The 13526-nt window shown below is 36.9% G+C and overlaps 1 protein-coding gene across 1 annotated transcript in view; it reads left to right on the top strand.

Annotated features, from left to right (window-relative positions):
- The window catches only part of LOC145993997 (uncharacterized), a 77133-nt gene extending 66752 nt beyond the window's left edge, over positions 1-10381 (top strand). Inside the window, exons 6-8 of the mRNA XM_083130038.1 lie at positions 2313-2432; positions 4950-5033; positions 7998-10381. Coding sequence (XP_082986164.1) covers positions 2313-2432; positions 4950-5033; positions 7998-8189 — 396 coding nt within the window. The 3' untranslated portion in view covers positions 8190-10381. The remainder of the gene's footprint in view (positions 1-2312; positions 2433-4949; positions 5034-7997) is intronic.
- Positions 10382-13526: the final 3145 nt, after the last annotated feature.

Genomic DNA, 13526 nt, shown 5'->3' with positions numbered 1-13526 from the left:
TTGTAGGCCTAAACCTATTAGTTGTACCGAAGTTTATCACCCTGGTCTTTTGATGATGCAGGAGAACGCCTTATTCAGAGTTGGGTTTGTGGAATATCTGCCAAATGGAGTACAAGTACACCAGCCAATCCGAAGATTGAAGCAAGATATTACCCAACGTCCCCTGAACCATCAGCCTTTCGGCAACCAGGATAATATCCCGTAGGCTTACAAAAGTCTAGCTCTTTTATATCATAATTTTGTTTACAATTTACCATGGTTACTACATAGTTGTTTTATATTTCCATAGTTTCAGCATTTTTTTTATATTTAAGTTAAACAATTCATTACCTATTGTAACATTAACAATAACATTTTTATGGCAAGAAATCTAACAATCTTTAGAGAAAAGATTCAACACTAATTCTTAACAACATAGATTTTTATAACATAGATTGAATAGTTTAGTGCTTAAAAGGCATGTGTTGACAGGGGCGACACAAAGACTGACGCCATGGTGACATAGAACCTATTTTTTACACTTGCTGGTACTCAAGTGCAACACTTGGTTGGCGAGAAACAGTGGTATCCGATATTAGGGCACTATCCGAAGCGAACAAAATCAACAACAAGAGGTTAACATGACAAAATAAAAAAATAAATATGATCATACGGACTTAGCATTATACTATACTGATCTTCTCCCTGAAGAAGAAAATTTTAAATGAATGGTTTGATTGGTGTCGAAATGAACTTGTAACAGTTGGAAAATCATACAGATCATTTGCCGAATTCAAGCCCCGCAAACTATGGTTTCATCATGTCAGTGGTACAAGAAATGTAATTGTTTTAATTAACAGACTGAGATCGGGTCATTTGTGTACTAGGCAACATTTATCCAGAATTGGAATAACGAACAATAAGGGATGTGAATGTGGTTGGGAAAGTGCAGACGCGCAACATCCTAATACTGAAATGTCCACAATATAATAGGGAAAGAAATACATTATACAAAACTTTATATACAGGGTGTACCAAAAGTCCCATTATTCCCCCTTCGAATTGTAGACTAACTTGCAAAATGTTATTTTAACAGCATGCGTATGATGAGAGGATGGTATACCATTAAATCAGACCAATGACCACCATTTACTCCAGAGGATGTGTTTCCACACCGCAATTTTCATGGCACAGTATTATTCGCCTCCAGGTGCGATGTGAAATCCTCCGTAAAATGGCTGGCGTGAAGGAAGCAAACGAACTGCGAACAGCTTCTTGAAGTTCCCCAGTTGTCTGATAACAATTATGGGCGACTTTCTGTTTGATGTGTCCCATAGCGCATTATCACAAGATGTCAGATTTGGACTTTGGGGTGGCCATTTAGAGGTGCTGGTAAATTTGGCGATCCTCGTTTCTGAACACATCATTGAGGTATTCTCTTCAAATGGCCACTCTGAAATCCAGATCTGACATCTTATGTTACGGAGGATTTCACATCGCACCTGGAGGCGAATGATACTGTGCCATGAAAATGGCGATGTGCGCACAGATCCTCTGAAGTAAATGGAGGTCATTGGTCTGATTTAATGGTATACCATCTTCTCATCATGCTGTTAAAATAACATTTTGCAGGTTTGTCTACAATTCGAAGGGAGAATAAAGGGACTTTTGGTACACCCTATAGTTTAGAAGTTCAGCTTCCAATAAATTTGACAAGTTCCAGATCTTCGAATGGGTTATAGTCTGTCAACATTTTTAAGGAAGTCTAACATACAATTATAAAGGGGAATGTTTTTCATTTTGAATCCAATGTCTGTGAAATAGGGGGGGGGGGGAGTGATATTTGTAATGTAAAGCAATTATGTATGTATGTTTTACATGCATATTTTAATTAACAAAAAACGGATTAAAATCTGTTAGGTCCGAAAATATAATAATAATAATAATAATCAGCCCATATCTCCATTATTAAACACCTAAAGTCATGAAAGCCCAACTCAACAGATTGAGTTCAGTTCACTGCCAATTGTTCTTTGAGTATGAAGCGAATGTAAAGTTGAAAATTAAATAGCACCTGCCAACACAGTCTCAACATGATGCATGCAAGTAGGGGTAACTCAAATGTTACTATTAACTTATTATAATAATAATGGAGTTGCATCTTACCTACACTGTGATTTAATTTAGATTTGCTGCTGTAAGCCTACTTATTGTAAAACATTGGTCTCGGATTGTATGTCGAACATTCGGTGCATCTCATTAGCTGAAATTGTAATTTTCAGTAATACAGTTTCGTTTACTTTTATGATCCTAATGGATTTCTCATGTTTTAGATGGATGAGAATTTGGAACCGAACTTCGAAGCCATCGCTGGAAGGATCACCCGAATGCCCATTAACGAGGAACTGAAGAAGGACATAATCGACTCTGTGCAATATTGCAAAGAATTTTCTGTACGTATCTATTAGTTGAGAATATCTTCGTAGTTATTGACGTAAATTTTGGAGTTGTTACATTTAAATGATTCTTAACCTACATGCATTATATATATTGTTGATTGCGTCAATGGATGATATTCGACTTGACGTAATCACGCAGTGTACTCTGAGAAAAAAGCCGACAAACAGATTCGCTTGTATTAAGAAAACCGTATGAGGAGCCTTCTTACAGGGTAAACATTTGCATTTCGTCCCTTTTCACGGTTTCTGCAAGGCTTCGGAAAAGGTAAAAAGTACACATTCCTCATGTGAGCACGATAAGCATACCTTGAATCACTTCGGCGGCAAAGATCATACGCATAATGCTTATATTCCTGTAGTTTACGGTTATTACAAGCATAAGAAAACAGTTTTTCGTTGTGACGTTTCAGGAGAACACAAGTTCCCTTCATCAGACATTTATTTTCATTTTGACTAAAGATACAGTTATAACAGTGGTTAGCAATTTTTTAAACAAAAGGAATCCGTTTTATAATGGATGTTGTCAATGTTACATTGTTGTAATATAGCAACTTAAATGTGAAAAGATGTCAGCTCACATCATCGAAGAGAAGCATTTGATTAAAAAGAGAAGGGTTTTAAAAAGATTGACGGGAAATATAGAGTTGAATTAACTGGGAAGCTTCGTTCATTGCAGAAGAACACTGGAATAAATTAAATAATGAAAATGGTAACACAAATCCAGTATGGAGTTTTCTTTTTCACAAATGGAGTAAGCCACCATCTTTAAAATTTAATATAACAGAAAACATCAAGAGACTTTGTGAAAACAATGATGACTTTGAATTACCTGATGATATTTGGGATTCATAATTTAAAAAAAAATAATGTGATCAAAATTATTTTTTTTATTTGAAATAAAAATAAAACAGACTGCTTCTTTTCACAGTTAAGTTGTTATATTACAACAATGTAATATTGACAACATCCATTATTCTTTTTGTTTAAAAAAATGCTAACCATTGTTATAACTGTATCTTTAGTCAAAATGAAACTAAATGTCTGATGAAGGGAGCGTGTGTTCTCCTGAAACGCCACAAAGAAAAACTGTTTTCTAATGCTTGTAATAACCGTAAACTACAGGAAAATAATTCTACAATGCAAGCAATGCGTACATACAAGAAAAACGCATAATGCTTATCCGGCATGTTTTCAACTCAAGATCTGATCTGTTTACTAGAAATATGGCGCAATGAATTGTAGGGAAAGTTGTTCTCTGATTTTCATCCATTGCTAAGGAGAAAACGTTGCTGAAGTTTAACTTTTCTGATCGATTTTATTATGAAACTATGCTCGGGTCGTCAGCACTGAGAAATAAAAGCATACCTATGAAAATATTCAGATTATATAGGGTCGCTCAGCACACATGAGGGCAAATATAGGATAACACTGTATAGTGTATGCATAGGTTTATCTCGATCTTGATTCCAGTCATAGCCATAACTTAGGAAGCAAAAGATGGCACCCCCTCCTCCCCGCATATTTGCAGATTTAATAACAATTATAAGAAGTAATTTTGTTAAATTCCTGAGACTTAAGGTTCATCGGAGAGTTGTGCATGTTATTTGTTTTAAATTACGTCCCGCTACTCAGTAGTGCACTTAACATTTCCTAGGCTTATTTCCTTTACTCGACTGGTCGTCTAATGGGGCATCCGCCCCCTGCCCCTTCTGGCGTCGTTACTTCTTTGGAAACGATATCATTAATTGAGCAATCGACCACTGAAAACAAACTGATTATTGAAAACTGATTTCCACTGATTGTGTGTACTGATAGTTATTTTATTAATTGAAGAGGGTAAATATACAGGGTTGCCCAAAAAAGGTAACCGAAATTTAGAACCGTTGTATTGTGTTCGGTTACCTTTTTTGGGCCACCCTGCATAACGGTACAAGTCAGCTGTATGTACAGCCACCGGCAATAGAAATGGGACACCCAGATCCCCTGCCATGCGTTATGTGGGTTGCCTAACTCTGCGGCGATAGCAGAACTTCCTACTAAAAAGTTGCTATTGAAGTTGGCCCATCGCCGTACAGTTAGGCAACACTCATAGCGGATTGCAGTCAGGCTCTAGGTGTTCCATTTTGATTGTCGGTTGCTATACATGGCACGTTTTTTCTTCCCATAAAGTATGGATATTCGTATTTTAAAATGAAGAAATGAGGGTGTTTTCTGAGACTGAAATTGCCTTTTTATAGACTCTGACAACTATCTCTTTCAGATTGGAGCAAAAAAAAAAATTAGATTCCCCAACATTATATTTTCACTATATATTTCCACTCTTCAGTTGCTTGTCTCAGTTGCCAAACTCACAATCCTGATTGCAAACGCTCCAAGGTTTAGTCGGAACCACAGCAAATACTTGATCTGATAATAATTCTCCCTTGCCGTCGAGATTAACATAAACAAGGGATCTGAATAACCGCAATGCTTTAATTCTATCTTGTTGATGTATTTGAATTTTCTTTCAAGGCTTGTGTTCCGGAAACAAGGAAAGGAAAATTTCACGTGTCTGGAGAACTGGTGAAGCCGATGTTCTTCTTCAAGTGCTACAAGGTAAGGAAATTCCTACAGATTCTGGAAGTTTATTCCAAGCAAGGGGCGAATAAGACAGATGGCGTGGTCGTCGTTCTTTGACGAATAAACCTGACTCTACGTAACTTAATAAGAGTAAATAAAGCAATCAGCCATTCCAGAGATGCCTAAAACTAACAATTTACATATCGGTAAACCTCGACTCCTTTTCTTTACGCACAAAATTAAGTAATCACTCCCCGAGTAATCTAAAACCAACAAATCGTCTATTAACATTTGTGAGAATCGATAACCCCCTTGAGATCTAAAAGGAAGCCATCACCCTCTGAGATGATTTCTAGCTAACAATGAACTTTTTAATTCAAGTATGTGACAGCTAAGAACACCACCTTACCAATTTTTCATTCGCTAATGACTTACTTATGGAATAACACTTTGGGAAAACTCGCCAACAAGTCTAGAAGCATTTAGGAAACAAAACGAAGCCATTAGGGTTTTAGTAGGTATAAAAAATAGAGCATAGTGCAAAATTTTGTTTAGATAATACAAAATTTTAACTCTTGCCTTCATTTTTAAACATTTATGAAACTGCATTATGTGCGAAGAATGTTACCACGAAGCTTAGTCAGTAATACACCCACATGAAAACATATAACTAGGGAACGGAAGTTTAGGTAAATAAATGTTTTTTTCTGCGATAAGATAGAGACAGACCCTCGTTTTTGCCAAAATTCTGATCATAGTCTTATACAGGGTCAACACAGCAAATTTTATTTTACATAAAAACACATATTTTCCAGTTTTCCGTATGTAAATACATATTTTGCGAATTTTCATTTTAAATACATAAAATCGCTCATTGACTTCAGCTACCTCGAAAATCCTCGAAGGAAAAAAGGTTTATTCTCCGCATCTCTTTCATATCGAGAGTGTTAGGTTTATTTTGTCTTTGAACACACTCGCTGGCAGACTTCTGGCGCCTCGCCTACGATCCTATGGGGGATCCCCACTGGATGTAACGCACAAGTGCTAATGTCTAAATGTACAGATATTTTTGGGAAAAACCAAGGTTTTCAAACGTTGTGCCAAATTGCATGTGTTTTGGAAGGAGGTGAAGTAGAGGAAGAGGAAGCTTTGGAAAACTTCAGCCTTAGTGACATTTCGTGCTTCAAATATGCAAGAATTGTTTCTTGTGACGTGGAGCGATCTTTCTCACAATATAAGATCCTTTTTAGAGATAATCGTCACAGATTTACAATGGAGAATTTGTAAAAAAAACTATGGTGATTCACTGCAACTCTTCCAAAAAATAGCTTACTGAGAGGTAAGCATTTAGAAACTGATTTCAGGTGTTTAAAATGCATGTAATACTTTGTTTTTGTTATCAATTTTTTTTATTTTTGTCACATATTTTCCTGTTTTTATCACATATTTTCAACATTTATGAGACATAAAAAAATAAATATATCCGAATTTTTGAGCACATAAAGTTCCGTTCCCTACATTTAACGCTTGAAATAAACAACTTCTAATTTGATTTGATTGATTTGGTTAATTTTATTTCACTTTTCTAACGCTTCTGGCTAATCGCGAAGATGAAGATGAGTGATAATTAGGGACGTGAAGTTTTCGTTTTATTTTTCCCTAAATTTCAGGGTTATTTTTTTTACTGCAATTCGGTGTTATTTTTCGCTGTTTAAAGCAAAATTCGGTGTTATTACTATAAAATCGGTGTTATTTTTACATGCGTTTTTACGGTTTCTTCTATGCATAAGATTTTCACATTGCTTTAGTTACGGAAAATTAAGGCAAATTTTAGTTTTAAGGACAAAAATGAACAAATCGAAGGCTTACCTTTGTGAGAAATTACCAAATTTTTTGCATTTGGAAAACTATTTCATCTCATCGGTCACTAAATATGAAATATGTTTATTGAAGGATACAGGGGTGCCCATCTCCCCCCAAAGCCTATGACGCCCTCCCCCCAAAAAGGTAGAACATTCGCCCCCCCTTTTATGCCGAATTATTTACTCAAATTATTTTGGTCAGACAAAAATTGCGGAACAATATAATACAGTCATTTTTAAGCAATATATGTTTACTTTAGGTAGTTTAGGCCCACTTTCATGTTTGCTAACAATAAACGCACAAAACTGCTCAGGCTCACTGTCATTGTTAGTGTACTGAACCTTATTCTTCAGTTTGTCTACTTGGCTAACCTACTATTAATGCGAACAGCACGTCCCTCCCCAATTCAAAACAGATTCTAAAGGCATAAGAGGTGGTGTTTCATTTCAACCCTATCGCCGCAATCCCCAACAGGTATGTAGAAAAACTGTACATAATAACCAAAACTAAAAATCAATAACAAGTCAATCAAACGAAACGACCCTCCTCCCAATTTTTGTGTGAAGATATATAGAATTTGTGTAAAATTTTGTCATGAAACTCCCCTGTGGGCACTCCTGAAGCCCACCACTGGTGCTTGGCGTTCCTCCCGCCGAGAAGTCATCTTAACGCGAACCTTTCCAACGATTTCTCAATGACAGTATTTTAATCAATGTTTCAAGCATTCTGGGAAGAGCAGGCCTTTCACATTGTTTCTGAGGTAGTTTTTCTGGACTATCCTTGTCTTCTTAATGTGTTGTTTTTGTCCTGTGCAGGTCCCTTTACAACTTGCATGTTTAACCTTTCTCACGGGGCTCTTTTCACACCTTTTTAAATTCTAAGGTGAAGTTTTTAGAAAAGGGGATTCTTTCCCCTTATACACTGACTGGTGCAAGATGGCCATACGTGTCGACGCACCCAAAATATTTAAATCAATCAATCAATCAATCAAATGGTCGCCATTTCTGCCCCCCATAAAATGTTGTGAACGAAGATAGCTATATAATACACTGTTATCTTCAATGCACTGTATTGTAGCTACATGAATCTTTGTGTAGCGTGGGGATAGGAACTCAACGAATCTGATTTCAATTCCAGCACAAGAAATTGGAGTCGTGCATAATGAAGGACATCCGAGAGAGGTACTCAGGATCCCAGGAGGAGATGATAGATGAGTACACGGGCGAAATGAGGTCACTGTCTACATCGGTGAGGGATGAGGACATGGAGATAGCCATGTACGAGTTTCTGCATGGCGGGGACGATTCTGCTTTGGAAGGGATGTTCTGAAGCTCTTGGACGTTTAAGATATCAATGATGACGACCCAAATCTCTCTCTCTCTGGGTAAGGGGAAGGTGGTGTAGGTGTCTGTTGAGAAGGGGGCTGTGTGCAGGCTTGTCAACTCTAAAACATGTGTGAGATTCTAAAGTTATGTGTAAGTTGACATATTCCGGAAAGTTTTGTCGAATTCCTCCACTAAGGTAATTTGCTGGCAAACTATTTTCCAAGAATTAAAATAAATGTTCAAGTTACAAAGCGTAGCAGTGTAAATTTTCTACTTTAGAGTTAATGGTAGAAATGTATTGCTAGTACAGTCCGTCTGCATTGATCGCAACCATCGACGCCAGTACGCATGCGCCAACCCCAACTGGACGAGCTCATTGGCAAGAGGAGGTTGATGAGTTCAAGCGGAACGCAGATGTGGAAGCAAGTTCCGTAAAAATCGTATTTTCTCCACTTCGATAGGGTTTTTGTTGTTCGTTGTAACAGCATCACAAATCCCAGACGCAAAAAGCGAGATATGACAAACAGTTGAACGCTTATAAAGGAAATACCGATTCGAGTTACGGACGTCTGCACTCTGAGCTTTTGATAGGAAATAGTTGCTAGTGAATTCTCATTCTTGCCGTGAAATGTTTCACAACGTGTTGCTTCAAGTATATGAACACATTTTTATTTATTTAACATTCTCAAAGTTATGAAATGCAGTGTACATTATTTTAATTGACAAGATCACAATGCAAAAACTAATAACCGAAAATATTCGTGCTTTGATATTAATTAAAAATGTACAAAACAATTAGTGACGGCAGATTTTAAATATGTATACATATTATTATGTAATTCTTAATGATACTCGACTCTTAGACAAAGTTTTTTCCGGAATATGGGGAAAATATGTGTACCAAAAGGGGTTGGCAAGCCTAGCAGTGAGCCATTCTTCAGATACCCATTGCCCAATCTAGGTATGTGAGAAGAAACGGGTATCGGGCGGGATAACGAACCCTATAATCTTCCAAGAAACTGCCTTGTTTTCTAAAGTTGATAAAGTGCATCTACATGTACCTGACTTTAGGATGTCTAACCTAACCAAAGTTCGTTTTTTTAACTCTCGGTGCTAATATCTGATTTCAAAGACATTGCAGACGTTTCAAGAAGCACATTACATACAGGTTACTAAATATTTGCATAGTGATTACCAGGATACGACATAAGGACATTGGCATTCTTGTTGACAAAAAAACAAACAATTTGTAGACTGTCTTCTCACAATATAGTCGTCATAACAACAAAAAATAGCTCGAACACTCTGACTACTAACGCTAAGCATCCTAATTTTATTAATTGCTTTAATGTGTGGAGTGTTTCTTACTATTTATTATTTAGCGCACTATATTTATTGTATTATTTATTAGCACAATCAAGAATAAGTGTCACATCATGTAGAGAATAGTTTTCATTAATGTATGCTATATAAACAGGAATTCACTTCACAACAAACGTTCTATTTGGTTAGATATTAAAATCCTTTTACGTTTTCGTGTAGTCAAGACATTTTGGAACAAATAATAATAATAATAATAATAATTCTTGTAATCTGTCTCAAAACTTTAAGACAATTAATTTCAACACAATGTGGTCAGAATTATTATTATTATACATATTTATGGACATACATTGTAGAGTAGTGGACAAACGTGAATGGAAATTGTATTTAATAATACATTTAAATGTAATATATGATTTATATTTATACATTCTTAAAATTTTGTAATTTTATGAGTTCTTAGTATTTACTCAGGAAATTTCATATTTATTCATATTTAACTTGTAGAACGTTAACATATCATAATCAGTGTATAATATATGTTAAACAAAAACAGCATTTCCTTTATATAGAGTAAATTTTGGTTCGATCTCTAGACACATTTTGTGAGAACCACAGTCCAAAAAGTATGAGAATTACCAATTGTTCACAAATAAGTGCAAGAAAACAGTGGATAATATATGTGTGTGTAAACACATTCGCAAATGCATTCATAATTAATAGATGTGTTAATCATCTACATCGTCTTAAATTAGCAAAGGTTAATGCATTCATACAGCGGTACTTCATTATATTTATGTATAATTATTTATTTTGTATTTATTGATTTCCTTGTAATTTTATATACCATGAAATAAAGATACCAATTTATAAGTGCTAGTTTTATTAAATAACCTACTATTTCCTCCAGTCTAGGTGAATATACGAGGGTTAAGTCATAAGTCATGGCAACTACTTATTTTTTTCTCGAAAACTGGGGACAACACGAAAAATCTAAGATATACATTTGAAAGTGTATGGAATGTACTTTCGAAAGAAGCCACCAAATTTTGAATGTAAACAAAGGTGGGGTAGTAAACACGCACCCAAGTTCAGTCGGTGAGTGACAGCGTTCGAAAATTGAGGTCATGAAGCAGGGTGCTTAGTCCTGACTGACTCTCAATGCGTGAGCACGGAAACAGCCATTTCGTTATCACCCCAACTCGTGATCGGCGAGATAATCGTAGTCCTGACTGGTCGTTAACGAGTGCCGACTTCGATGGCTTACGAGTTCTCGCTAACGACTGAGAATATAGTCTGTGATGCACTCAAAACAAGTTTGTCGTAGAGGCTACACCCAAAGCGCCAATCAGATTGCGAGTATTAAAATCGAGAGTCGCGAAGAATCGATCGACCTTCCTAAAAATCGATTGTGGTTTGTTTACTGTCTTATGAAGTTGCCCAAATTGATCTTAAATGTAAAACTGCACGGAAAAATAAATAGCGAGTTTATTCGAATAGATAATATTCATGTATGTGAGTGGCACTCCATGAGGATTTTTCGGAGGAAAAAATAAAACAAACCTATGCACTTACCAAATTAGCTAATAACGTCAATACTTAAAAAAAGAAAGAAAAAGTTGTACAATGTTATGAATGGCCAGCCCGATATTTTTTTAAGACGTAATGGTAGTTTTCCTAACTGCATAGAAGGCAGGGAGAGGGAGGGTCGTTTCTTTCAAATTTATTATGAAAAGAGGTGTTTCAAATATGTGGTAACTTCTCGGTGGAGCAACATTCGTAAGTTAAAATAGCAGTTCTCCACAACAGAAATGCACGGCAATGCCATCCAGAGCTACGGGAAACACTGGGTGTGCATGTAATGCACTATCAAAAAGTGGCGAGGTGTGTGGAGGCGTTCATACGGGGCAATGTGTCAACTGCGAAAATAAAACACTGTCGTCCATTGTCCTGTGTTCTGCCTCTTCCCTACGAGAGTCTCCTGCATCCAGACTTCATCTGGTGACTTCTCTCGAAAGTACATTCCATACACTTTCAAACGTATATCTTAGATTTTTCGTGTTGTCCCCTGTTCACGAGGAAAAAAAATAGTTGCCATGACTTATGACTTAACCCACGTATATTTTCTCATATCTTCATTGTGTTTCAGGATATCGTGGGTTCAATAACCATGGCAGAGCATAATGAACATGACCAATGTTTTTTTCATATTTTCTAACCACTGTAGACGAATGATGAGATTGTGCCTTTAACGAAGATCATGGCCACTTCCTTTCAACCTAGGTAAAAGGCTTCCCTGTGTATAGCACCACGCCATGAAGGCGTATAGGGGGTGTGGGGTAACGCCCCACACTTTCTTGATCCGGTCGTGCGTGGGGGTGATGTGATCAACATCATGCCCCTGACCTCCTTTACCCCCCAGGGTTTCCCCCAGGTACCCATGTTATTCGACGCTGGGTGGGCGTCGGGGCCGCTTTTATCGTTAGAAAAGTTCCCGCATTTGAGCCGGCCGGGGATCGAACCCGGGACCTTTTAGCATGGTAGTCAGACGCGTTACCGACTGAGCCACCGCGGCCACAACCTTCAACCACTCCTTTCAACCTTCACTCTGTAATTTTTCTCGTTGGAGTTACCTAAAAAAGAACGTTAACAAAGTATAATTAAGAACAATTTTTATCTGATTTGATGCGTGATACAAATAGCTATTTTTATTTTTCAAATCGCTCTTTGTCTTGGGGTACAATATCCTTGCTGCCAAATTTTGCATTGCTAAATTGAAATGTTTCCAACTGTAGCGTTCTGGACTTACCAGAAAAATTTATTGGAGTACAATTTCGATGAATGATTTAGTGACATTAATGTACCCTTTCTGAAAAACATGATGGGGTACAATTTACCTCTGTACCCTCACCTCCTGTTCCTGCACCACTACTTCATCTCATCTTGTTAGTTTTTAGTGATGACTACAGAAAAATGAGTGAAGGGTGTTTTTAGGAGTCACGTAGGCGTGCACACGGGGGTGGGGGGGCGAGGGTGGGCAATTGCCTCCCCCCTAATCATGGACGTCCGCAGATTTTCCCCAGGGAGGGGAAAGCAAGCAAGGACGTATTTAGGGGGGTCCAGGGAGTCCGGACCCCCCGAAAGATTTATCAAGTATTCAAATTAAATAATGAAAAATGTATTCGTTTAGCCGTTGTTATATAATTTCCTCTGAACTTATTGTAAGACAAGGATTATATTGGGATCATACTGCTTTGAAGGACACGAAGGACGTATTTAGGGGTCCAGACCTCCCCCCTCCCCACCCGAAACACTTATTAAATATGAAAAATAATGAAAATATACTAGTTTAGCATTTGTTGTATAATTTCCTCTGAACGTATTGGAAGACAAGAGTTATATTAGGATCATACGACTTTGAAGGACACGAAGGACTTATTTAAGGGGTCCGCCCCCCCCCCACCCGAAAGACTTATTACACATGAAAATTAAATAATGAAAATATACTTGTTTAGCATTTGTTGTATAATTTCCTCTGAACTTATTGGAAGACGAGTGTTTATATTGGGATCATACGGCTTTGAAGGACAGGAAGGAGGTATTTAGGGGGGTCTAGGGGTCCAGACCCCCCGAAAGACTTACCAAGTAAAATTAAGTAATGAAAATATTAACATTTGTTGCATAATCGATGGTTATTAATTTCCTCTTAACTTTTTAGAAGGCAAGGATTACATCTTGATCATACAGCTTTGAATGGCATTACAAGGAAGATTTATGTACACTACTACTCAAAATAATATGCATAAGATATTAATCAGAAACTTACTTTTCTCCAACTACATGTAACATCATTTTTATTATTCGATAAATATTTAATTATTCATCTATTTGACATTAATTCATTGCCAGGGCACACTTGTTTTTATGTAAATTATTCCGACCTTAACTACAGGTAAGCTACGTAATGAACATGCGCTCTTATATCTATATTCTTATACAGTTCTTTTACCTATTCGTG

This window comes from Lepisma saccharinum, chromosome 10 (genome assembly GCF_977018435.1).
Source record: "Lepisma saccharinum chromosome 10, izLepSacc3.1, whole genome shotgun sequence".
In the NCBI taxonomy this organism is placed as follows: domain Eukaryota; kingdom Metazoa; phylum Arthropoda; class Insecta; order Zygentoma; family Lepismatidae; genus Lepisma; species Lepisma saccharinum.
The sequence above is the reverse complement of the archived record's forward strand: the minus strand, read 5'-3'. Positions and strand labels throughout refer to the sequence as shown.